This window comes from Nicotiana sylvestris, chromosome 6, assembly GCF_000393655.2.
Source record: "Nicotiana sylvestris chromosome 6, ASM39365v2, whole genome shotgun sequence".
Lineage (NCBI taxonomy): Eukaryota > Viridiplantae > Streptophyta > Magnoliopsida > Solanales > Solanaceae > Nicotiana > Nicotiana sylvestris.
The window spans coordinates 208,689,870-208,717,816 of NC_091062.1; the positions used below are offsets into that span (position 1 = coordinate 208,689,870).

At 35.1% G+C, this 27,947-nt stretch overlaps 1 protein-coding gene and 1 pseudogene across 1 annotated transcript; both read left to right on the forward strand.

Annotated features, from left to right (window-relative positions):
* The first annotated feature begins 2,857 nt into the window (after positions 1-2,857).
* On the forward strand, positions 2,858-15,341 carry LOC104237336 (protein ROOT HAIR DEFECTIVE 3 homolog 1-like; annotated as a pseudogene).
* Positions 15,342-20,702: 5,361 nt separating this feature from the next.
* Positions 20,703-27,512, forward strand: LOC104237334 (protein HOTHEAD-like). Its single transcript, XM_009791468.2, has 6 exons — positions 20,703-20,973; positions 21,787-22,174; positions 25,307-25,617; positions 25,721-26,106; positions 26,413-26,981; positions 27,055-27,512. Exons 1-6 carry the CDS (start codon positions 20,883-20,885, stop codon positions 27,107-27,109), a joined length of 1,800 nt encoding a protein of 599 aa, XP_009789770.1. The 5' UTR covers positions 20,703-20,882; the 3' UTR covers positions 27,110-27,512.
* The last annotated feature ends 435 nt before the right edge of the window (positions 27,513-27,947 follow it).

The window sequence follows — 27,947 nt, forward strand, 5'->3', positions numbered from 1 at the left end:
GAAATCGACCTAACAACTACAAAGAAATAGAGACAGTTGACTTACAGTCACGAGAATGTGATGTGCGCGATCAATTTGCTGCCATAGCTCTGATACCATGTTGAGATGCTGCCATGGAAGTTTCTAGATTGAAAGAGAAGAAGAGAATGGAGAAGAAGCAGAGCAGTTCTGTTATTTCCACTAACTGTTATGAGCTGTACAACTGTATTTATAGACACTATCCTCTACTAACTAACAATTAACACATAATTAACTGTAATTATCACTAACTAATTTCCTAACTAATCCACGTCATCATTCCTCTTAACAACCCGGATCTTTGGCATTGTCTAAGATAATTTACATAAGACTGTTTTCAATTTTTTTTTTGTTTTCGCAAAAAATAATTTTTCAAGGAACACATTTTCTTAAACTAAAATATGACCTTTTATTCTTCGCATAATTTTTTTTGCCGACCAAATGCAAGAAAGTTTATTTATTTTGGAAATAAGACTACTAAAAAGAATTTATCTTGACATTTGTTCTAAATCGAAATCAGTTTTGAACATAATAATAAACCCATTAGTCTGCCCCTAATCATCTCTAATGCCTCAAAATGCTACTTTCTTACCAATGCATCCCAACCAAAGTATACAAAAATTTCGCTGCATATTAAATGGCATCTACCGCACATAGAATTCTATAAACTTAATCTGGATGGATCTTACGCTCGCAACCAAAGTGGGGTAGGCGTAGTTTTTAGAAATCACTTGGGGCTTTGGAAATTGGGTTTCTCCAAACATATCCATGCTACTTCTTCCATCGACACTGAATTACATGCCTTACTGATAGAGCTACAATTAGCATATCAACACCAACTTCTACCTCTCCACATCGAGGTGGACGCATCATATGTAATTATCATCCTTACACATGACCACCTCAATTATATTAATATACTTGATGATTGCAGGCCAATGATCTCACAACTGGATGATCCAGTCATCAAACACGCATACATGGAGCAAAATTATGTAGCAGATAATCTAGCCAAATATGCATCAAGGCAACAAAATGGAAGCAACTTGGAGATTTTTTCAATACTACCGTCTTTTGTCGCCCACAACTATCAAGCTGACTGCATGGGAGTTGTCTCTAAAAGACTTGTAAATGCCTGTATTTTTGAAGCAACGACCTCTCACTCTGTAAATCCACCATAGGCAGTAGTATCTCATTATAGTATCACTACTACTTTTTGTCATGATATCCCCACTAGGGGCGTAGAAGCCAGTTATATATCTACTACTATTTATAACAACTCTTGTACCGGGAGACTATTGAGCCCCTTGCCCACTGTATGCTTCCTACTTAATGTAAAAGTTTCTCTTTTTCACAAAAAGAAAGAAAGAAAGAAAGAAAAACTTTTGCTAAAATTAGAAAAATCTATGCAAGACTTTTCTTCTATTATAAGAAGAAGACAAAAGAATATTGCAGAGAAAAATAGAGAGAAAATTCTTACTGATTTGAAATGAATTACAATATGATAAAAATTCCTCTATTTATATGAAAAGGTGACTTAGCCACAAAGTAACAAGATACCTAGAATACAATTCTATTTATAACATCTTCAAATTTGTTTAGTTAATTAAGCTTTATCATAAAAGGAAAAGAAAAGAAGATTAAAGAAGCTGAAATGATTGAAGGACAATTCTTGCTAAAAATTGAAAAACTCTTTTAAAAAATTTAACTTCAAATGTATATATTGAAAATATGCGCACAATATCAATTTCATTTGTCTAAATGTTTATTCACATAGTAAATACAAATGAAATTGATACTGTGCTCCTATTTTCAAAATAGAAAGAATTACAAGAAAATACACATGACTTTACACCATAACAAAAAATAGCTCATATTTTTAAGTTTTACCCGACTTAGCACATATTGTATATATTTTGAAAGCACTAGTAAATTCAAAACTTGTGTTCTTACGACCATTGCTTCTAAAAATTTTGGAGTTAAATATGTGTTCTCACAACCATTGCTTTCACTCTCTCTTATTCTCACGTCTTCTACATATGTTTCAAGGGGTCGTGTATTTTCTGCTTCTCCCCCAGTATCACTTGGTTGCAATGTAAGAATTGAAGAGTAGAAATCCACCATAGAAGGTCATTCAAAGCTTTGCTTTTGAAAACAAGATTTTTTGAGTTTGTTAATTGTTTGGATTTGGTGTTGTTCTAATTGATTGAAAATATCAAAAGGAGTTCAAAATTTAAATTAGAAGTAATTTGGAATAGATTTGAGTAATATTTGAGTTAAATTTTAAAAAAAACTCAAGGAAAAAGACGAAGTTAGTTTTTTGTATAATTATGTATAGAAGTGTATATGAGTGTATAAACACATCTTTTACACTATTATACACTTTTATACACCTTTATATAGGTGTCTATAGACAAACTTCTTCCACGATTTTCAGTTGCAATTCTTGTTCAAAACCAGTCCAAATCTCCATTAAATGACTTCAATTTTATATACAACCTCCTTATACTATTTCTAACAAGTCTAAATAACACCTACTCCAAATTTCTCACAAAATCAAATTTCGAATTTAAACTCACATATTTAAGCTTGTTAAAAATTTAATTTTCACCACCCAAATAGATTTGGTTTGTTGAACTAATATTTGAGTAACAGTTATTGATTCGAAAATTAATTTAAAAGTTTGAGCAATCTTTTTTAAAAATTAAATAGTAATTTCGAGAACAGAGTTGGACGTTGAATCTTAGATTATTATTTTTGGGTTAGTTGATTATAAATTGAAAATTTCCCTTAACTCTATTCTCTAGATTCTCTCCCCTCTCAAAAGGGAGACATATTTAATTAGATATTACAAATTTGTGTATTTCACCTTACAAGGTGTCCGGCGTGTTCATAAAATTTGCTTACCCGGTGCATTAACCTAATTATTATTGTAATTACTCTCACTAATTACTAGTAGTAGGAGTAGTATTCTTCCTTTTTGATTTTGATTGCGAGATTACAATTGTTGGGAGACTATTCGCATGTGATAATCGAATACGAGGCGCACTTTTTAAGACAGATGAAACCATATTTCTATTCAAAGATCGAACTTTGGTACTTCCTCCTCGAATTCACAAGCATTGATCGAGCTTTGAGCTTTGTCATATGGGTATGTCTTTTATCTTTCTGATGCTCCAATCCACTTCCATAGTTCCCAATTCATACTCTAAATGATCTGTTTTTAATTTCCCTCCTATTAATTTCGTGCTCCGTATTTATAAACCAAATGCAATGTAATAGGTCTTCAGTTTACCGTCTTTCTCACGGTTTAACTATATGGTTTTTTTTCTGGCTACTGGGTTTCAGTTGTTAAGTAGTACTAACTTATTTCAAATTACGTTGATTTCTTAGAGTGGATAGATTTCCTTTAGTTGTTTGTTTACCTGGCATAGTGTAAATGAGCTTAAATTGAATTCTCTTCGACAAATGGAAAAAATTGCTGAATGTTTTACAGTTAGAATAGATTTTCTATGCCATTTTCGAAAGCGCATGCATCTATGGTTGGTGCTTGTGGTTGAGGGGGTGGTTTTGAACTTATAAAGAAAAGGGCAGCCTGCTGCGCGAAACATCCTTGAACATGGTCCGGGAAGGGACCCTCCTTTTTATTGTATAGCAAAAAGTAATATTTTCCTTTTTTTTTGGGGTATTCATAAGTTGATTTACTTTTATCTAATCAAGCAACGACAGATAGACGTTATGTATTATGGGTGCTAAAGCACCCATCGCTTTTGAAACAAACACTATTATTTGGATAGAAAAACTAGTAATTTACACAAATATATTAACCGAGCGCCCAGTCTAAGTAGCAATTTCCAAATTAAAATCAGTTGAGCACCCATGGTTTAGAAATCCTGGATTAGCCACTATAATTAAGAGTGTAGCCCTTTGACTGTTAGCTTCAGATCATATGTGGGGTTTTCTGACTTTATATCTGTGTTCTTTCAGATAAAAGTGATGAATGTTGTTCAACTCACCTCATTGATAGGGATGGGGTATTCAATGTTGCTGGACTTGAAAACTTCTACAAGGAAGTTAAACTGGCAGAATGCAGTCTTTCATATGCTGTAGTATCCATTATGGGCCCACAAAGTAGTGGTATGAACAATTTCTTGGAAATGTGAACACTTATCGCTCATTTTGCTCTTTGGAATCCATTGACTTCAATTTCACTTGAAAACTTGAAACCCAAATGTCTTCAGAATCTATTTAGTTGGAGTAATCTATCCCCCGTAAATTGTAACGACCCGACTGGTCGTTTTGCTTTCTAGAACCCTGTTCCCCTAAATAAGACTTCCCGTACTTGCCTTAACTGATTTATGACTTGTGAGGATGGTTGATTCGAGATTTGGAAGAGTTTGGGTTGAAATCGGAACACTTGGTTCCTTAAGATTGGCTTAAAAGGTCAAGTTTGACTTCGATCAACATTTTGAGTAAACGACCTCGGAATAGGGATTTGACGGTTCCAATAGGTTTGTATGATGATTTCGGACTTGGGCGTATGTCCGGATCGGGTTTTGGACGACCCGGGAGCGTTTTAGCGCATAAAAGTGAAAGTTGGTTCTTGAAGATTTTTGAAGTTCTTTAAATTTGGTTTGGAGCGGGTTTTTTCTGATATCGAGGTTCAAACAGAATTTCAAGATCGAGAATAGTTCCGTAATGTCATTTAAGACTTGCACGCAAAATTTGGTGGCAATCCGAGTAGTATAAGTATGTTTCGTCACATTGGAAGTAAGTTGAAGAACTTGAAGTTCATAAGTTTGAATCAATTGAAGTTCATAAGTTTGAAGAACATGGGTTTAGCAACTCCTAATTACTCCTTGAAAGCTAATTGTATAGTTTTGTTATATAGCTGGAGTAACCTCTCCCCTATTGGCTCCCACGAATTATTTTTGGATTTTGTTAGCTCCCTAACACTAGCATAGGACCATCTGTACCGAGCTAACATATCATCTTTTGTATTAGCACCTGGACAATGCTCTTTTGCATCTTCTTGATGCTTTTTATAATCTCTTACTTCATAAAAAAAAAAAAAAAGTTTGAATCAATTATCGGACGAGGCTTGAGCTTAGTTGAAAATGTGGGAAGGAGCTGAAGCTCCAGGCTTCTGTCATAACCGCACCTGCGGTTGGCCAGCCGCAGGTACGAGCCCGCAGATGCGGCCATGGATGGCCAGCCCAGGAACCGCAGAAGCGGCCTCTTTTCCGCAGAAGCCGAGCCGCATGAGCGGTTGTCTTCCCACAGAAGCGGCCGAGGGGAATTCCGCAGAAGCGGACACTTTTCCGCAGATGCGGTGGGCGCAGGTGCGGCCCAGGACCGCAGATGCGGAAATCACTGAAGGAAGTGACCTTCATTTATTGCGGGAGTTAGCCATTTTTGGCTCATTTCCACTCAAAGGTTGGGCGATTTTGGAGTTCTTGAGAGAGGATGTTCACCAAGCTTTTAGAGGTAAGTAATTCCTACTATATGTGAGTTAAATACTTGAATTTTGGGTAGATTAACATGTAGAGATTAGTGAAAATCATGGAATTAGAGTAAAACCTAGGGTTTTGATAAAAACAAGATTTAACCACGAAATTCTTCATGGAATGAAGTAAAAATCATATATTCTTGATCCTTAGGTTATGGGTAAAAACTCCCTTCGAAAATTTTCGGAATTCGGGCACGTGGGCCCGGGGTTGAATTTTAGGAACCTTGCCTTTGGGGTTGGATAATCGCTTTAATAGCTAGAATATGAATTTGTAAACCTATAATGATGGACTTTTACACTATTTGAATAGTTTCGGATTGTGCGGATTCGATTTGAGAGTTTGAACGCATTCTTGAGTGGGAAGAAGGCTCGAAACGAGGTAAGTCTCTTTTCTAACTTTGTAAGAGGAAAATTTTCCTATATGTGAACTTAATCAATATATATATGAATAATTGTGGGGGCTGCGTACACACGAAGTGACGAGAGTCCGTACGTAGCTACTATTCCTGTTATGTCTGGGTAGTTCTAGGCTTACACCATACTTTGTGTGTACCGTTATTTGGTTATAATTGTTGATTTGCATTGAATGGGATTAAGCTGAAGATGTTACGATTTCAAGTTTTCAACTAAATATTTATTTTGATAAGAATTGAGGAAAACATTAAGTTATATTTATACTTAACCGCGTCGCAAGTATATTCCGCGAGCGGAGTGATTATTTCCACTACTCTCATAGAGTGGGCCGTTCGCCTCGGTAGGACAGTAAATGTATATATGGTTCGGGCCGTTCGACCCTCGGCGGTGCACAATTACTTTTATGTTGGATCAGGCCGAACGTCCTCGGTGGTATTTGTGTGTAATAATAGAACCGGAACCCTTATAATTCGTATGATTTATTGCTTGAAAGATCGCTTATTTTAAATGAGGAAAGTGCATAGTTTTATTAATTGGATGAAAGGATTTTCAATAATTATTCTTGTTCGAGCTTGTTGTCTACATACCTTGTGAATTAAATATATTAAACTTCATATTGTTATATTTGCTGGCCCTAGTAAGTGTCGGAGTCGACCCCTTATCACTACTTCTGCGAGGTTAGACGAAATACTTATTGGGCACATATTTCTATGTACTCATGCTACATTTCTGTACTTGATTGTACAGGCTTTGAGGCAGGTGCATCTGGCCATCAGCCCGACGCATAGAGTGGACTCCTCAGCTCGAGACTTTCCGTGAGCTGCCCTTTTGAGCCGACCTGCAGCAGCGGGAGTCTCTCTTATGTCTTTATGTTCCTGTCTATCTCTTTTCCAGACAGTAGGATAGTATGGTTTTTGTATATTCTACTAGATTGCCCACACACTTGTGATACCAGGCCTTGGCACACACACATTAGTAGACTTATGATGTTTTGGCTTGTCTTCATGATTGAGATTCACATTTATTATTTCCATTTAAATATGCTTAAAGTTTTAAACTATAAATTTCTTAAATCTATAACGGAAGTCATCACGTACTAACTACACAAATTAGAATTTATTAATTGATTAGTGTTGGCTTGCCTAACAGTGGTGTTGGGCGCCATCACGGCCTAACATGGAATTTGGGTCGTGACATAAATGATGTTATCCCATTTCAAGATTTCAATAGCTCTCTAATTTTGACTCGACAGCCAACCTTTTAGGTTTTTGGTTCTTTTGGTTAGCTCACTGCCCTGGATAATGTACTTCTTGTAGAGGCTAAACCCATCTTCTTTTGTACTTTTTGCATCTTCTTGATGCCTGTTATATAACACCTTACATACAAGAATGTAACTTGGAAACATTGATCCTTAGTGAACAAAAGCTCAAAAGCATTCTAAAGCTGATTCAGATCTTCCTGTGCATGTTTTGGAAGGGCTCAATTTTTAGACCTCTCCTTAAACAGGATACCTTTCAGCTCTACTGACTACGGGTCATTTTGATTAACTCTTCGTCATTGTTTTTTTATTTATTTGAGTTGACGCTATTCCACAAATGCCAATTTTGACAAACTTTAACCATGATTATGACAGGGAAGAGTACGCTGTTAAATCATCTTTTCTTTACCAACTTCAGAGAGATGGATGCTTACAAGGGAAGGTAAAATTTTGGAAGTTATGTTATTAATGCTAATTCTCTGATGTTCTATTGAAGTGAGCTGAAAGGATTTACTTCATTTCAGGTCACAAACCACGAAAGGTATTTGGATGGCTCGATGTGCTGGAATTGAGCCTTGCACCCTTGCTATGGATTTAGAGGGCACTGATGGAAGAGAGCGAGGAGAGGTGTGGCTGTAAATGCTTAAAAAATGATTACTGACTTCCTCTTTGTTGCTCCATTTAATGCAATTCTTGTGACCAGACACATTACTCTCAATTCATATCTGCATGTACTGCTGTATGATATATTTGTATTCATTGTTACCGCTAATATGAATCAGCTGTTTGTTACTAATTAAAGAGGACACCAACCAATTATTTGCTTGATTCTTTATTGACCTTGTTGTCTCGTATTGCTTTTAGAATTTAATGTACCCGGCTCCTTGACTAGTAGCTTTCTCTGGGCCATTATCAGGGACAATGTTCCTGACATAATGCTGGAAAAGTTCTCACTAATTGGCTTGTGTATGAGACATTTGATTTTGCTTCCCGTATTGTCTGTGTCAATGTTGTAATATCCATCTTCAATCATGTATATGAAAGAGATAAATTTGGAGCCGCCAAAATTCCAGCTACCAATGCTCATTGAATGCTCCCTGCCCATCATTTGTCATGGAGTGTTATAACTGGGCATAGAGCTTATTGTTTTCTCATTCACACTTTATTTTCTTTTTAGGATGACACTGCGTTTGAAAAACAGAGTGCCCTGTTTACACTTGCTGTTTCCGATATAGTGCTAATCAACATGTAAGCTTCCTTTAGTGTATGAAGTACATAGACGTGACATAAAACAATACCAGCAAAAATTGAAATAGACAAGTTGATCAAATGTTTCTAACATTCAGGTGGTGTCACGACATTGGCCATGAGCAAGCTGCAAATAAACCTCTTTTGAAGACTGTTTTCCCGGTAAAAGTTTTGTATATCCTGGACCAATTTACCGATTTCTTTATGTTAAACAGGTCATGATGCGGTTATTTAGTCCTCGTAAAACGACATTGATGTTTGTTATACGTGATAGAACAAGGGTAGGTTCCTTCCTCTCTAATAAATGGAGTGTTCACATTTAACTGCAAATTGTATAAAGACTTCAATAAGCCAGTTAATTTTCCCATTGAATTTTGTAGACTTCACTTGAGAATTTGGAGCCTGTACTATGGGAAGATATTCAAAAGGTACTATATGCACAATTCTTCTTATTATGTCTCGTCTTACAAAATCAAATATTATTTTTTGTTCACTTCTCTTGGATATAGATTTGGGATTCCGTCCCAAAGCCGCAAGCTCACAAGGAAACACCTTTAAGCGACTTCTTTAATGTAAGTGTCATTACGATCTGTCCTAACCTTCTTACTGTCTCTTTTATGTCTATGCATGTTCATGTAATGAAATCAATTGACATTCCAGGTCGAGGTTGTGGCTCTTTCTAGTTATGAAGAAAAGGAAGAACAATTCAAAGAACATGTACTTTAAAGTAAATTAGTGGAAACAATGATCATTTTTATCTTTCTTTTTCTCTTTTAAAAAGTTTAATTTCTTAGAAGTGGTTGCTTTGCCAATATGGTTTTTCTTTTTCCAGTTTAATGGGCTTTGAGTTGCTTATTTCTGTTCATTCTTGTTTTCTTCATAAAGTGGCTAGTCTAAGACACCGATTTTTTCATTCTATTGCACCTGGTGGGCTTGCTGGAGATCGTCGGGCAGTTGTTCCTGCTTCGGGCTTTTCATTTAGTGATCAAGAAATGTGGAAGATTATAAAGGAGAACAAGGACCTTGACCTTCCTGGTTAACATTTGATTCTCTTTGAAGTTCCCGGTTATGTTTCCATAGTTATTGTGTTTGATTCTTATCTAGTTACAGGTTATGGCAGCTACTGTACGCTGTGAAGAAATTGCCCATGAAAAATATGCTTCTTTTACAGAAAATGAGGTATTGAATTGTTTTGAAGGTTAACTTAATGTGTTGTACATTCTTATATTTATTGACAATGTCGGATAAAATTGCCCATAAATATGTGCTTTTTTCAATACAAATGAGGTGTATTGACGTGATTGATCTTTGTTCTAGGAATGATGTCAATTAAAAGAGGCCGTGCAATCTCATCCAGTCCAGGGCTTTGGAAGGAAGCTTACCTCAATCTTAAACACTTGTCTGTCAGAGTAGGGACATACTTTCATGCAGCGCAGCATGAACTTTTCTATAGCTGTGTGCTTGTATTTTTTCCTTCGTCTACCAAATTTTGCGACCAAATTTCTATCATTTCTTATACACTCTCTGGTGACAAAGTCTAAAACTGCATCTATGATACCAAAGAATGTAGGAAGCCTGTAACTTTGTCTGAAGAGAAGCTACTACACTAAAACTACAAAGTTGCACTTCTACAGTGATGTAGATCTGTACAGAATTCTCTTTTTCCTATTGATGTAATTTGATGTTTTTTGTGTTCTTGATACATGTTATATCAGTTGTGGTGTACGTATTTCATTAATAAGGACATGTGCACTTGGTCAGTAACATTCTTTCTTTTCAGGTATGATGGTGACACTACTTTCTTTGATGATGGAGTAAGATCTACAAAACGGAAAGCAGTTGGAAGAGAAATTGCTGCAGGTAATGGTGGAAAAAATTAAAAAAGAAAAAAAGAAGAAAAAGAAGTATTATTATTTTTTCATTTATAATATTAAGCTAGATAATGTAACCAATTGGAAGAGAAACTGCTGGAGGTAATGGAAAGCCAGTGCTGGGCATTTTCTAAGCTTTTTAACCTTTGAAGGTACATTTTCTGATTGCTTTATCTAGTTACTTATCCTTTCTCCTATTGCAGCTTGTCCAAGAAGCGTACCAATCTACGCTGGGACACGTAAGATCTCGTACTTTGGAAAGATTCAAAGAAGCATTTAATAAGGCACTAAAGGGAGGTAACGGGTTTGCTGTGGCTGCTCAGGAGTGCACTGAGTTTTTTATGTCCCACTTCAATGAAGAATGTGCAGGTACAAGATATAGCCTGCTATTGCTGTACTGCATGATATATCATATACGGAAAAGGGCCAAAATTACCCTTCAACTATGGGAAATAGACCACTTTTGCCCTTCGTTATCCTTTGGTATCGAAATTACCCTTGCTGTTAGTAAAGTGGACCACTTTTACCCCTTAAAACTAACCGCTGTCCATGTCAGCATGTATAGGTGGAAAAAACACCCACTACCCCTTTAACCCGTCCCATTTATCCATTAACCCGTATCTTATCCCGCGGCCCGTCCCTTTATCCCCTCTCCTTCAACGCTGTAAGTAGAGGACTATGTTAGACGGGGAAGGCTAGGGAAGGCTTCGCCTGTAAATAACTGATATTATGCAGGGATTAAATATTGAGCTCAGTCACAGCGGATTATTTTTGAAATTTGACTACTAGTACTGTTTTGCAGATGCTGTTATTGGGCAAGCAAATTGGGATCCCTCTAGAATAAGGGATAAGCTCAAGCGTGATGTAGATGCTCATACTGCTGAAGTTCGTAGTGCCAAGCTGGCTGAAGTTACAATCCTCTATGAGGTATGAAGTTTGAGAACCTGTATATTTTAATCATTGTAGTTAATCCTTTGGTAGTGCTTTCCTGTTGCATTTTGACATCCAATTAATTTGTCGTTGGTCTATCCCTCAATCAATCTAGGAAAAAAAGGAATGTTTGGGTTTCCCCTTTCTTATGTGGGGAGTTTGTCATCGGCCAGTTGCAGCTGAGAGCTGGATTGCTGCATTCATTCATGAAATAAATTGAAATGTTGATTGTTTTTAAAGAATCGTAGATGATAACAAGCAACATTGAGAACTATATTTTTAGATTTAACTTTTCTTTCTAATTTCCCTCACTTATAGTACTAATGATATTCTTGTATTTCCCATTCTTAGATGTTACTATTACCTGTTGTTTATTTTGCTTCGGTTGTCTTATTTTGCTGGCTGCTGTTACTGTTTCTCTTTCTAAAGCTTCTCCACCTCCATATTTCTTTGTCGCCTGCTGTGACCATGCTTTCTTTGAGCCGAGGGTCTATCAAAAATAGTCTCTCTACCTTCACAAGGTAGGGGTAAGGTCTGCGTACACACTACCCTCCCCATACCCCACTTGTGGGATTACACTGGGTATGCTGTTGTTGTTATTGCAACTGTTCTATCTAATGTAATTATACTGGCACTAATGGGAAATTTTAATCCTTCAGACAAAATTGAACGAGGCATTAACTGGACCTGTTGAGGCTCTTTTAGATGGAGCTGGTGATGATACATGGCCAGCGATAAGAAAGCTGCTTCAGCGTGAGACTGAAACAGGAGTCTTGGGTTTCTCTACGGCACTTTCTGATTTGAAATGGATGAACAAGCTAGGGATAATATGGTTTCAAGACTGAAGGATTATGCACGGGAAGTAGTTGAAGCAAAGGCAAAGGAAGAAGCTGGAAGGGTTTTGATTCGCATGAAGGATAGGTACAGACATGAGTTACTCAATTCTCACTTTTCTTGACAGAAAAGTTGATGAAGAAGAGTTACTGACCTGAAAATTGACAGGTTTTCAACATTATTTAGTCATGATTCTGATTCAATGCCACGAGTCTGGACTGGAAAAGAAGATATCCGAGCAATTACCAAAACTGCTAGATCAGCTGTATGACTGACTAGATTAAGCTTCCTCATTTGGATGTGATTTCAGGTTTGAGTATTACATTTCAGTCTGCGTTGACTCCTTCAAATGTTCTCCCAGTCTCTGAAGCTCCTGTCAGTTATGGCTGCGATTCGCTTGGAAGATGAAGGTGATAGTATAGAGAAGACACTAGCCCTTGCTCTTGTGGATGGAAAATCAGGTGCTTCCACCTCAGGGAGCTCCACATCTGTTGATCCTCTAGCATCTAGCACTTGGGATCAGGTAATTAGCTTAATAGATGATGTGGTTTGTCTTAGAAGTTTTTGCAAGCAGAAAAAGTAACCAAAGCGGGGGGGGGGGGGGGGGGAGAACAAGATCCCCGAAAGTCTGGTATGCCCAACAAGATGTCATAAAATGTGAATGTTTGCTTGGAATCTTCCCAATCATGCCCATTAACTATGTTATGTAATTTTTTTTTATATATAAGCGTGAAATCCCTGTGAGTTAGCTAGCCCAACCCCAATTGTAAGAACAGGTTTGAAACTTGATGGAGTATGGTCCCGCACCTCTACGCTGCTCCCATTTAAATTCCAGATTTTGTGTCAGTGCCAGGAGTCGAACTTGTGACATGCGCCCAATTCATACAGCCTGCGCTGCGTCCTTAGAACTGAACCAAAGTTCTGGGGCCTAAAGTATGTTATGTTAAAATCTGGATTGGGTTTTCTCAGTCCAATACTTTACGTGTATATGATAAGCTCACGAGTCACCACTTAGTTTCAGCTTTAGAAACTGTACCTCTGACATTTTTTGGTTGATTTTGCTTGCTATCTTTCAAGCTGTCAAGTTGATCATCTTTAAGCCAAATTTTATTGCAGGTCCCCGCATTGAAAACTTTGATCACACCTGTCCAGTGCAAGTCTTTGTGGGGGCAATTTAAATCTGAGACTGAATATACTGTTACACAAGCCATTGCTGCTCAGGCATGATCTTTTGGCTGCTATTGCATCGCTTCAGTCTTCTTTTGAAAGTGAAGTCCTTTTATACTTGTTTTGGTTGGCATTAAGGTGGATTAGCAATGTTGAATAATATGTAGAATAATGGCTGGGTAATTATAACTGGTTCTTGGAAGTTGATTTTGAACAAAACCTACCCCCTTCAGTCGATGTTGGGGTTTCAGAGCAACTGTTTGAATGTAACTGTTTAAGCAGTTTAATCATTTAGTGTAAGAATGTGCGGATTCTCACTCGCGTTACTTGTGCTTGTCACTTTGATTCTAACTATTATGAGCTGTTATAAATATGTGCAACATTTACTGTACATTGTTGGTCTTACCATGTTGACTTTCTATTTGGAATATTTCTTGAGAAATTCTTAGTTTTCTGATTGACATTTGAATATTTGTGGTTTCCCCTGATGCTGTATCTTTCTGAGTTTCTGGTACTTTATCCTGCAGGAGGCTAGCAGGAGAAGTAACAATTGGTTACCACCTCCTTGGGCAGTTTGTTGCCTTGGTTGTTTATGAATTCATGACACTTTTAAGGTGCCTTTTCTGCTAATAAATCAGAAAGCACCGTAATTTTGAAACATTCATGTCTTTGTACCCACTGACAGGGTGTATCCATCGTTGATTGCATAACTTATGTTGACATTTACTTTTTCTCCAGAAATCCTTTGTATTTGGGAGTTATATTTGTTTCTTTTCTACTACTGAAAGCCGTTTGGGGGCAATTGGACATCTCCGGTGAATTCCGCAATGGTGCTGTAAGTATCAGATCTGAATTCCTATTATTTCAGTTTCTATGTTTTAAAAGCAATTTGACCAATTAACTCTTACATGCAATTTCTGTGGCAGCTGACTTTCTAGACTTCTGTTTTGATAAGGCTAACCGAACCAACATAGTTAAACTTTCCTAAATTTAATGGTGCTTGATCAAAAATAGGTTCATTGTTTTCCTGTGGATTTTTTAGACGGACATATGGATTCCACCTTCATGTTTCGCGTGGGCTTTCAGGAGTTATTATTTAATCTAATCTAGTCTCTGGTGGTGAAACATTCTTAGACTAGAAGTTGAAAGCAAGTGTGATTTGGCGAATTTCATTACTTGCAATATGGAGAACTTCCTTCAAAATTATAGGGAACTGATCTTCAATGTATGTGTTTCAGATTCCCGGACTTCTCTCTTTATCCACAAAGTTCCTTCCTACTGTCATGAACCTTCTCAGACGACTAGCAGAAGAAGGACAAAGGCAGGCAAATGGTGAACCTCAACGAAATCCTGCCCCTGCATCACAGTTTCAGCGGTAGCCCTAATGATCATAGTGCCGTATCATCAAGTGCTTCCTCTGACGTGACTTCTTCAGAAAATGGAGCAGAATACTCTAGCCCCTCTGTACATAGTAAAACGAAGTAAGTATAGAGCAGTCTTCTTCTATTTCACGAGAACAAGCTTTCATGCTCACGCGGATGTGGTATCATGTACAATTCTGCTCCTGGCTTCCACCTTAGAGGCAAGCATGTAAAGATTCAGAGACTGAAGCCACTGGTTCTTGTGTAGGACATGTATACTGGGCAGCGACTTGAGGTGAATGAGGTCCCCTCTTAAAGTAGATTTTCTTTCTCTCTTTTTTCTTTTCCCTTCTTCTGCCCCCTGCTATAGCTTCCTTTTTATATATCGTTTACCTTTCTTATCTGGTTTTGAATATTAACCTTTCCCTGGTTTTGCCGTAAATTTTATCTTATGAGAAGCCTAATATCATGTCTACCTGAAGGATTAGCAACAACTGTGTCGTAATGAAATATGACAATCTCAAGATTAAAGAGACGATACTGAAACGTTTCGTTTCCTTTTTTTTTTTTTTTTTTTTTGTGAAGTAGAAGCTACTGTCATGTTTTATTGACCTTCACCCCTGTACATGTTAAGTTTCTGTTTGAGCATTACATCGACTCAACAAAGAAAACTGAATAGAGGGTGGTGTAATTTTCATTTCTTCTTGTTAATATTATTTCTGTTGCTATAATATTGTATTTTTGCAACTGCTAGAGCAAAGGTAATTCCTTGCTAAAGGCTAGGTTGGTAGGATCTGATTGTACAGAAAATCAGAGTTTCCAGCCTTTGCCTTTTGTATTATCGTCTCAAACTAAGTCAATAGAGTGATGGCAATACTATTGAAATAGATTTTACACCTTTCTGGTTTCTTATGTGAAAAGGAAGAGGGGACTACTGGCACTTATATTACATTGAGCTTTTTACTTTTTAGTTTTTACTTCTTATTGTGGAATGTAGAGTGAATTCTTGATGAAAGTCGAGTTTGAAACGAAGGGAAAGGATCAGTGAGGAGAGGGAAGAGAGGTAGGATCTTTGGTCTATTTTCAGTTATCTTCAAGAGCAATCACGTTGCCATTGTTAGGCTCTGATATTGGTACTAATATCCTTCATATCTGTTTGCTTAATTAACTTTTTCTGCCTTTTCTTTTTGTGAAATTTTCCTTGAAATTTTAGCTTCTTTATTTTGCAGTTGTGGCTATGAATGAAGGGGAGGGAAGTTAGGAAAAGGGAGTACCTTTTGTTGTATCAAAAGGTGACATTCATTAAGAAGCCTCTGAAAAAGGCTAAATGGTGAGTAAATTGATAGTTGAGTTCAATTTTGTTCAGGCTCTTTGACAATGGTGGTGCCATTTTATTTTTTTAATTTTTTTTTTGGATACAAATTCTGAGAATTGGTTGTGCATGTTCAAAACTCAATAGATTATGGGTCATCTCTACCCTTCTCCATTTAAATATCTGATTTTTGTTGGCGGCATTTGTGATGTGCCCCTAACCCACTGAACTAACTTGGGTTAATTTTGTTTTCATATCATAATTTTAAAAAGAATTTTACATCGCAAATACACACATAGGGGTGGCAAAATGGTTAAAAGAAAACAATTAACCATTCCATTAAAAAATGGGTTGTATAATAAACTTTTTATAAATGGATCAAATATGGATAAGAACCATATTATCCATTTAGAAAATGGATAAATGGGTAACCAATGGGTCTAACTTTTACAATTATAAAACCTCAAATTGGAGGCTAAGAATTCTCCAAAAAGTGATCATATGCAAGAACCTATATTATTCGCAAGGTTAATCCGTTTTTTATTCGTATTAAATATGGGTCGAATCGGATAATTTATCCGTTTTTCATTACTCGTTTTTTACCAGAACCACATCCGACCTGACCTGACTTGCCCGTTTGGCACTCCTATACACACGCTACGCATTCAACAAATGAACCACAGAAGTAGAGAAGGCATCTATGGTCTAAAATTGGCAAATGACAGCCTGAGAAAACATTTAACAAGTCCGAGTTGGCGCTCAACCGTCAAACTACGACATATTCAATACACATGCACATTTCCATTTATTTTGATTTTTCTATTTTTGCAGTTATTTCATTTTCATTACAAAGAAGATATTCTTAGTAATGATTGTACAACTGTGTTTTTCTGACTCCTCCTAACTAACAAATATTACATAATTCATATCCAACCTTAAGTGGAGGGTGGGAAGAGGATGTTTTCCTAAAGTTGTGAACCTGAAAAAAACATAATTAATCTGGCTATGCTCATATGCACATGACATGTTCCAACTGTATGAACGTTAATGAATGTTACTCTATTGGCTTGAAATTAATTTCTTAGACTCACCACAGATACAAACTTGATTAGGACATATATCTGTTATAGAAAGTCAACCCCTAAATCATAATGTATTTGTTGTCCTCTTTATGTGGCAGCTTTACGAACCCAGGATTTCACTCTCTCGTAATTTTTTACAATATTAAAGTAAATTAAAGGACTAATTAACTTGAAATTGAGCATTTTTGTTTTTTTTGTTCCTTCAATTCTATCATTTTTTATTGAAATTAAACTAAAGAAAACACGGACCTAAACCTCGTTAAACCAACATTCATCGATAAGCAGGGTTTAGATTGAGATTTGAGAGTAACCTTGATATTAGTTGGTGAATTTACTGCCAGTATTTGGTCCAAATATTAGTCATTTTGAAAAAAGAAGCATAATAATTAAACGACTTCTTCCTCATTTTTTTTTCCTACTAAATTGTCAACTATTTCAAAAAAATAAAAAAAATTGCGAGTAATTTATTACTCTTTTTTCAAACTTGTTGTAACTATTTTTATTAGACAATTAATTAATTAGAGATGTTTAAAGGTTGATAAATGTACTTTAGACAAATACTTTTATGATAAAGGCTATATATCATTCTTAAGGAGTGTAAAAAATGTTAAAAGACAAATAATATAGAGTGGAGAAGTAGTATAAAGTTTGTGTTAAAAGTCAATGTTTAATTGTTTATTTGGTACTCCCTACGTCTCATATTATCAGTCGTGATTACTAAAAATAGTTGTTTCAAATTATTTGTCATTTTAGAAGTCCAAGACAAAATTGATTATCTTTTTCCTTTTTTACCCTTAGTAATAATTATCCTTGAAGACGACAAACACCTCAATAATGAATAACGTTGTTCAATATCAATAAAGAAAGATTAAATATTAAGATATGAATAAGAATAAAGTAGTAAAACATTTATATGTTTGTCTCTTGCGACGACATGCATTTCTCTGGATCCAACTCCCCTCCATTTCCTAATTTCTCCATTTCTCCAAGTTCCTACTTGGATTGGAAACACTTGACATGGTTAAAAATCAACGGATGAGATTTAATTGAATAAAATAAAACCCTAACCATAGTTAAAATATTTAATTCCTTCTTTTATTCATTCTCAAATATTATCTTTTGCAATCCCATAATTATAGCTACACATTATCTAGGATTCCTTCTCTCTTTCTTGTAATAATTTTTTTTCTTCTGTGAATAATTTTTTTTTTCAATTCTACAAAATCATCCATTCTCATTAAAATTAAAAAAATATTAAAAGTAAGTTCCGATGTTAACAAGCTATGTGGATTTTCTAAAATCTTGGTACATTTTGATTGCGTGAAGAACATGTTTGGCTCCTGAATGAAAATCTTGATCAAAAGAAAAAAAAATTATGATGCTTTTCGGTTTACACGGCTAAAGCATCATTTTTAATAATTCTTATTAAAGTTGAAGAAAGTTTGAACATTTTATTAAAGCTCCAATCTTGAACATTTTTAATAATTCTTATTAAAAATTATGATGCTTTTACACGGCTAAAGTTGAAGAAAGTTTGATCTAAAATTGGTGCAAGATTGGAGTTTACTTCTTATATTTATATCGTTCTTTAATTATTATCAAAGTTGGAACTTACTTCTAATACTTCTTATTTTTAATAAGAATGGAAGATTTTGTAGAATTGAAAAAAAAAAATTAACTCAGAGAAAGAAAATCACTACAAGAAAGAGAAAAAGAATTTTAGTTAATGTTAGCTATAATTGTGGGATTGCAAAAATATTATTTGAAAATGAATAAAAGAAGTAATTAAATAATTTAACTATGGTTAGGACTTTATTTTATTCAATTAAACCTTATCCATTAATTTTTAATCATGTTAAATGTCTCCCGTCCAAATAGGAACTTGGAGAAATGGAGAGATTAGGAAATAGAGGGGAGTTGAATCCAAATATAACATAACCTCCCATGCGAAAGAGAATAAAACTATATCGAGTTCTTAATTACACGATTTTTTATAAATAACAAATTTATTAGTTACTACTTATTCCCTTCTGTCCACAATAAGTGACCAATTTGTTTTTGGCACGCCCATTAAGAAAATACTAAATTCTATACAAAAATACCTAGTATGACTAAACTACCTTTAATTAAATATTTAATGTGAGGAGTAAGAATTTTTTTTAAGGATATATAGATAAGGGTAATCTTATAAAAACAAATTAAATTCTTTCTTGATTATATAAATGAACACTTATTTTGAACCAAAATAAAAAAACAAATTTATCACTTATTGTGGACCGGAAGGAGTACTACTAACAGTTTTGGGGGTTAAGTTCCTCTGCTAGTAGCTATTGTTGGTGGTGCATGGTGGTTAAGTAATAGTATGGTAATAGAAGAATCAACTTATATAGCCGCTCATACGATCTCTTAAACTAAAATTAGCTGGCGAATGTATTATATATATACAATTCATATATAATATATGTATAATTATATATAATTAACATATAATCTATGTATATTCGGTAGCAAGTAAACATTAAATATGGCCGGCTAATTATTTAACAATCCCGTAGTAATATATATATATATATATATGCAGGCTTTGTCTTTATCAGTGAGCTGTCAAAATTAAAGTACGTTAGAGGCTATATAGACAAAAGATGAAGATGAGAAACTTAGAGATTGATAAACTTGAAATTAATCGGATGGCCATGCATTGATGATAGGATTCCAACTGTAGGCATTCATTTCTCCATTAAATGACTCTCCTAGTTGGAGGTATCCTCACCTTTAACTTATATTAATGTTTAAATAATGTTGCTAGTATTTGCTAACTAAATAGCAACATTATTTAAACCTTTTACTAATATATATAAACTAGATTGTTTACATGTGATGTACACTAGTTAAATTACAGTGATGCTACCAAATTTATTTGCTAATGTTGACGGTGTATAATTAGGGGTGGGCGTTCGGTCGGTTCGGTTTGGTTATTCGGTTTTGTAAAAGTAGTAACCGAAATTGAACTGAAATAAGTTCGGTTTTTCTAATTTCAGTTCGGTTATTCGGTTTTCGGTTTGAACATTATCATATTGGGCTCCTTCTATGTAATAATGGACCGACAAATTTGTTGTTTTTTCCCAAAAATTCGAAATTGTTGAAAATATTGTGTTTATAAAAAAAAAAATAGACTAAACTTTGCACACTATTATGAATCATAAAATTCAAACATATGTATCTATCATATATGCTATGGAAGTTTTAATAGAGTGAAAGTCTTTAAGATTGGAAAATTGATGAATTTACTTAATTAGGTTGAGTCTTTTGATAGATTGGACGTAATAGTATTAATTTATTACCTGTGTGCTTAACCTATATATAACTTAAAGAACCTACTATATGCTAATAATTCGGTTTTTCGGTTAACTGAACTAAATAACTTAATAACCGAAAATCGAACCGAAAAATTGATTTAAAACTTTAAACCGAAATCGAACAAACCAAATAATCGAAATCGAAATAAAAAAAATTTCGATTCGGTCCGTTTATTCGGTTCCGACCGAAATATGCCCACCCCTAGTCCTAGTGTATATAACTTAAATTAGTGTACTACTAAAAATTTTATGCTCCATATCATGTCCTAATTTTTTACTAACAATTAATGTAGTAGTTGCGGAATTCTATAAGATTTAAGCGAATCAAATGCAAGTATATATATGTAGATAGTTCTATATATACATAATATATAGTACTCTATAGATGCACAAAGAACAAGGCCAACCAAAGAAAGCCACATCAAACTGAGCTAGTAGTTTGAGGTGGAAGAATTCAGTTCTCCTGCTGTGAGTTTCTTTTAGTAATTTTTTTTTTACCTCTTTGGTTTGTGTCTGAGCTCAATGGCTGTGGTTGGTCCTGTGATTGTGAAGCTCCTTCTACCCTTAATACTTCTATGGCTCAACTTTAACTCTTCTCTCAGTCTTACTCAAGGTACTAATTTTGCTTTCAGTATTTCTCTACACTTACTTTTCACTATATTGGAATATAATTCTGGTGAAAACAGAAAGAAATGAAAGAGGAAGAGTGAAAGTTTTGCTCTCAATTTCTATTTCTTGTTTCTTGATGGGCAAAATGTCCATGTTTTGTCCTTAACATTTCTTTTTCCGCTTAAATTTACGTGAACCTGTTTGATTGAGCACGGAGTTTAAAAAAAACGAAGACTTTTGGAATTTGTAGTCCTAAACAAGTTAAAATAGGGTAAGAGTATTTGTGTAGTTATAAAAACTGCTCGTTAAAGATAGAAATGGAAGTTTAAGCTAAATTATTTTTTTTGGAACGCACCGAAAAGGAGGTAGGTTAGGGAGCAGTAACTTCTGTTTTCTTGTTTATTGAGCCTACACATTTACTGCAAGTATACCTTTTTATCACAATCAGTCCTAGTTGCAGTCAGATGCTAGAATTCAGAAAATAAAAATAAAATAAGAAAAAAGGAAAAAAAAAAAAAAGAGTAAGTAGCTAATAACTAGAACTGGATTAGATTTTTCAGAGCTAATTAACCAACAATATAAAGTAATTTTTATACTATCATATTACCTGCAATAATTTTTACAGGTCATCTAAAAAATAACTATACGTGACTGACCATATAAAAAAGTGAGATTAGTAACACGAGAAAATACGATACGCAAGTTACTTGATATAACATGTTAAAATATAATGATAGTGTAAAATTTATTATACTATCATTAAATCCTACACTTTATAATTTCTAACAGTGGGAGTCTTTAATTTTGTGTAAAGCAGCAAGAAAATGGGAATCATGGAAAGATAGATATCCATTTATAAAAGCTGCAAGCTCATTCTCATCATCATCTTCATCTTCATCAAATGTTGGGAGCCAAAAGGCAAATTATTATGACTATATAATAGTGGGAGGAGGCACAGCTGGTTGTCCTTTGGCAGCAACTTTGTCACAGAAATTCAGTGTATTATTACTGGAAAGAGGAGGAGTTCCATTTGCAAATGTAAATGTGTCATTCATGCAAAACTTTCATATCTCTTTGGCTGACACTTCACCATCTTCTGCTTCCCAAATTTTTGTCTCAACTGATGGAGTCTTTAATTCAAGAGCTAAAATCTTGGGCGGAGGCAGTTGCATCAATGCTGGTTTCTACAGTCGTGCTAGCTCAAGGTTTGTAATTTAACTCTCATCTGATCTGCTTGCGCCCTTCATATGTACATTTCTTGTTGCTAACGTTGCGGGGTGCGGCCGTTCCTCGGACCCTTTGTGAATGCGGATTGCACCGGGCTGTTCTTTTTTAATGTTATGTTCTCTCGGCTTTGAATTTGAATCTAACTTCTATGTACTAATTACGGTCAGGGATGGATGTAGTATGTTATCAACGGGTTCAGTTGAATTCATAACTTCCGACGCAAAGTAAAAATTTATATGTAAAAATTCAATAAAATTGTTAAAATAATAGATATGAACCCATAATTTTAAAAATATAATGAGTTCAATACTAAAATCATTAAAAGTTGAACCCATAAAATTTAAATACTGAATTAGCTTCTAGTTGTGTTTTTTTTTTTTTTACATCATTTACATGTACTCTCTCTTTCCGAATTTAATTTAAGTGACAGTGTTTGATGGATAGGAAGTGTAACAACTAAAGATTTTTTTTTAAATCTTTGTGATCTAAAACAAAACTTAGTAATTTATGCCACTATAAATTATTTCATTAAGAATTAAGAATAAAACAGAAAGTTTAAAGGTAAATCATTTTTAAATATAGAAACATGTAATTTTTATTTTATTTGTTGGGATAGATTAAAAATGAAAGAGTATTATATAAATTGGGATAGGGGTAATTTCTTGTAATTATTCTAATTGAATAATCTAAAAGTCCAATTACGTAAAAAGTCCTTTACATTATCAATATAATATAAATTTTATCCTTGAGTTCTATTACTGTATGGTGAAGATACTATTAGGTTTTAATAAATTAAGAAAAGCCAAACTGAAGGTTGGTCAATGAATTAATAATGTCTCCCAACTAGAAAAGTTAAACCAGCTCATAGCTTTCAATGGTATTAGATTTTTTTCAAGTCATATTTAATTGACCTTGCTTTATGCAATTAAATCATTGGGAGACCTCACATGGTCTTCAAATTCCTAAAATGGAAGAGGTATTTTCTATCGAAAACAACGTCTCTATCTAAGCACTATCTTCTTCAGACCTTCTTGCGGGATTATATTGAATATATTGTTGGAAGATGTATTTTCTCTCGCTCTTATTATTGGTTGATTCAACTTTTGATAAACGAAAAAGGATTGTCATCATCACTGCACGTAAAAGAGTATCTATAACAACAACAAAAAACCTAGTAGTTTCCCATAAGTGAGATCTGGGAAGAGTAAACTGTTTCCGATAGATCCTCGGCCTCTATCTTAAAAGAGTATCTATAAGTAGACACTAAAATCACCAAAAAACTTTAGGATTCAATTTAGTGAAGCCATTGTGTGTGACTGTTGATGTCTTTTGGCAGTCTAGCTACGTACACCCCGGGGCAGATTTAGGGGGCGGGAGGACTTGAATTCTATTTTTTACCTCTATATATTATATTTTGAATTAACTAAGTACAATTCAAAAGCATAACTTAGTGGTTAAGGGGTTTCAAAACTTTTATGAGGTTATTGGTTCAATTCCCACTAGCTACAATTTCTTTTAATTTTTTAACTTATTTCTTTTTTGAACCCCCTTAGCAAAAAATTCTGTCTCCGCCACAGCGTATATTACCTTTCTAAATCAATAGGATTGTGTTATTTTCAGAGTTGATTAGTTGCCAAGAGGGACAATAAATTTGTGGCGATGCTCATATGGTTAGACCCCCTTATTGATCTTGATATATGTTACTCTCTTTAGTAAATGAATGTCGTTTTAGACAAACCAGTTTGGTCCAAAATAAGTGTCGTTAGACATATAAAGAGTAATTAGTAAAATAGTAACCCTTATGATTAATATTATTAAATAATTTTTTTAATTGATAGTGTCAAGACCTTAGACGGCACTTATTTTAGATCGGAGGGAGTAATTATAAAATGTTTATAAATTCTTTTATTGTTTCCTGAACATGAAGCTGAAGTGTATGTCCTTGGTTTTTAATTCAATATGTGCTTTTTGCCTAGCTTGAAATAAAGATTTGGTAGGAAATGCACAATAATTTAAAGACAAACCAGACATGTGGTTGGTTGTAAAGCCATCTATACCCACAAATCCAGCCCATTTCCTACTTAAAACATCCCCAACTACCAGGTTTCTATCCTCATTTATTGTATTTACTGTACTCCCTCCGGTCCAAAATAAGTGATTTTTTAGTTGTTTTCACACATATTAAGAAATCCACCTTTTAACATTAATTAGCAATGAAATTGACCATATTAACCTTTACTATCTCTTCACATAAATACTCCTAACACATACTCCAACACTTTTTACTCCAAGGGCAATATAGGGAAAAAATAATTAATTCATTCTTGAAATCTGAAAAAATCACTTATTTTGGACCACAAAAATAGGCTAAAAAATCACTTATTTTGGACCGGAGGGAGTATACTGTTTAAGGCCAACAATTTAAGTTTCCTCTTTATGATAGTTGCCATTGTGCTTAAACTTTATATCATTGTCCTATTTAGCATAATGGTTGTTGAAATAAATATACAACAACAACAACATGCCCAGTAAAATCTCACTAGTGGGGTCTTGGAAGAGTAGAGTGTACGCAGACCTTACCCCTATCCCGAAAAGGGTAGAAAGGCTGTTTCCAGAAGACTCGTTGTTGAAATAAATATATGAAACAGAAATGTACGTACATAAGTAATTAATGACTTTTCTTCTCCTAACATGCATGTAAACTTTGTAGTAATTTGTAATTTTAAGAGTTTAACCTCTGTACACTAACAACGTAAACTTTCTTTTACACTATTAGATCACCTTAGAGGTATTTTAAAAGTAAGTATAGTAACCTGAAAAATATAAAAAGGGCAGCATAGAGCACTAAGCTCTCGCACAAGGTCCGGGGAAGGGCCGGACCACAAGGGTCTATTGTAACTTGAAAAAATATGACAGTAACATTCTATTGTAGGTTAAGTTCTATTGATTATTGCGTAAATATTTTCATTTACATTGTCACCGAATATAAGATAAATCTTTACTGGAATATGGCTTGCGTGGCCGTGGCCGTGGCCGTGGCCTACGTCTGACTAGAAAATTCCAGCTTTTGATTGATGTATTGATCATGCTATGATCCTTTGAACTTGTAGTTATATCAAGAAAGCAGGGTGGGATTCTAAACTGGTGAATGAATCATACCCTTGGATTGAGAAGCAAATTGTTCATAAACCAAACTTGGCACCATGGCAAAGAGCTGTAAGGGACGGTCTTTTAGAAGTTGGTATCTCACCTTTTAATGGATTCACGTATGATCATGTATATGGAACCAAATTTGGAGGAACCATTTTCGACAGAATTGGTCGTCGTAAATCTGCAGCTGAACTACTCGCCTCAGCTAACCCTGAGAAGCTTCATGTTTTGGTCCATGCAACAGTTCAAAAGATTGAGTTTGACACATCAGGTATTACATGTCAAATTAATCTAATACATTTAGTCCAAGATATGGTAAACTAGTACTAGTAAAAATCAGTCTTCAATGAGATGATGATCATAAAATTGTGTAGGAAAGAAGCCAAGAGCAGTAGGAGTGATATTCAAAGATGAAAATGGGAACAAACACAAGGCCTTTCTTTCAAAGAGAAGGGGAAGTGAAATTATAGTGTCATCTGGTGCAATTGGGAGCCCTCAGATTCTGATGCTCAGTGGAATAGGACCAAAGAAAGAATTGGAAAAATTGAACATCCCGGTGGTACTTGACAATAAATTCGTAGGTAAAGGCATGTCAGACAACCCCTTAAACACCATATTTGTTCCCACAAATAGGCCTGTTGAGCAGTCGCTGATCCAGACGGTAGGAATTACCAAGATGGGGGTCTATATTGAAGCTAGTAGTGGATATGGACAAACCGAAGACAGCATTCATTGCAATCATGGTGTCGTTTCAGCTGAGGTTAGTCATAAAACTTCCAACTTCTTTCAAGTTAAAGTTAGAGTAACTTTTATCTTGAGCTTATATATATATATCGCTGGTTAAGGAACGCCTAATACCTGCAATCAGTTCTTGTCTTGCTAGAGACATCCTCATTAGTCATTAGTTTACATACTAAAACAAGCTGACAACTTATAGTGGCAGGAGCCAGAACTTGGCTTATGAGGCATAGAATATACCTTTAAAACTCCTTGCGACTTCATAATAGAAGGCGCTAGGGCCTTCAATCCTTTTTCTGACATACGTTGCACGTTTTGGAATGACCAGATAGGGCAACTCTCCACCGTTCCTCCGAAGCAGAGAGCACAAGAAGCGATTGAAGTGTACAAAAGAAACAAGAAAAATGTTCCACAAGAAGCATTCAGAGGAGGTTTCATATTAGCAAAGATAGCTACACCTTTATCAACAGGGAAGATTAGCCTAAAGAGTACCAACATTGATGACATTCCTTCTGTCACCTTCAACTACTTCAGCCATCCACGCGATCTAAAGCGATGTGTAAATGGCATACGCATTATGGAGAAGCTTGTGAAGTCAAAACATTTCACCAACTACACACAGTGCGACAAGGAGACATTGGACAAGTTGCTTAACATCAGTGTCCAAGCTAATATTAATCTTATACCGAAACACACCAATGATACAGAGTCACTTGAACAGTTCTGCAAAGACACTGTGATCACAATATGGCACTATCACGGGGGTTGCCATGTCGGCAAGGTGGTAACCTCTGATTACAAGGTTATTAATGTCCACAGGCTCCGTGTAATTGATGGTTCGACATTCACTGAGTCGCCAGGCACCAATCCTCAAGCCACACTTATGATGATGGGCAGGTAAAATCATACTTTACAAGTTTCCTGTAGAGGAATGGCTAGTTCATTGGACTAATTGATTTCTTTGATGCAGGTATATGGGAGTACAGATTTTAAGAGAAAGATTAGGAAGAGCAGCTGGTTTATAAAGACCCTATAAATCCATTTCTTAGTTTCTTTTGGCTATGGACAACTGAGTGATAGTAGGTGGCTGAAGTGGTTCTTTTGACATAAGTACAAGTTTTGTCATTTTAATTCTTTGGCAAACATTTATGTGGAGTCTGTATAGTTTGGCTTGTCATAAAGAAGAAGGCTACATAGAATGAAAAAACTTACTCATACCCGGTGTAACTACATTAGTTTATCCTGGTTAAATGGTAGATTGAGGTGATTATATACATTAATTAACCATGATTATTGAGCGTACATGAAAGACAAATGTCATTTATGTAAACGCATGATGCGAGTAAGTTTTTTATTTATTTTTGTGTGTGCCCACCATAGATAATGTATATGAAGTGCTTGTTATATAATAGGCATCTGTACTCTAAACTTCACCTCTCTGAATGTCACTCTTCTTTTTGCTTCCTTTTAAGGTAAAGGCGTAAAGCTTGTTTCTTGAATTTGATTCAATTTGTAAAATATATCCATAAGTCCAATGTGAGTTTTTCTAGTTAGATTTGTTCCCCGTCGGCCGCCGTTCAATGAGAATGGATAAGAGGCTCGTGGGATTGACGTGAAGGAGAAGGAACGGCTATATTTTGGAAGCGAACTCTGGGCGAATATGAAACACATGGATACAAGTTATTAGGGGTGTTCATGGTTCGGTTTGGATCGGTTTTTCCCTAAAAATAAACCAAACCAAGTAAGTCGGTTTTTCAAATATTAGAACCAAACCAAACCAATTAAGTCGGTTTTTTCTCGATTCGGTTTATGTCGGGTTTTCGGTTTTTTCAGTTATTTGTCGGTTTTTTCTTAAATATAAGA

Bases quoted from the DNA above. Each gene is read 5' to 3' on its own strand.
- LOC104237334 (XM_009791468.2), top strand. From the start codon at position 20,883: ATGGCTGTGGTTGGTCCTGTGATTGTGAAGCTCCTTCTACCCTTAATA. The intron at 22,175-25,306 runs GTTTGTAATTTA...TTGAACTTGTAG, and splicing joins TACAGTCGTGCTAGCTCAAG to TTATATCAAGAAAGCAGGGT. The intron at 25,618-25,720 runs GTATTACATGTC...AAAATTGTGTAG, and splicing joins GATTGAGTTTGACACATCAG to GAAAGAAGCCAAGAGCAGTA.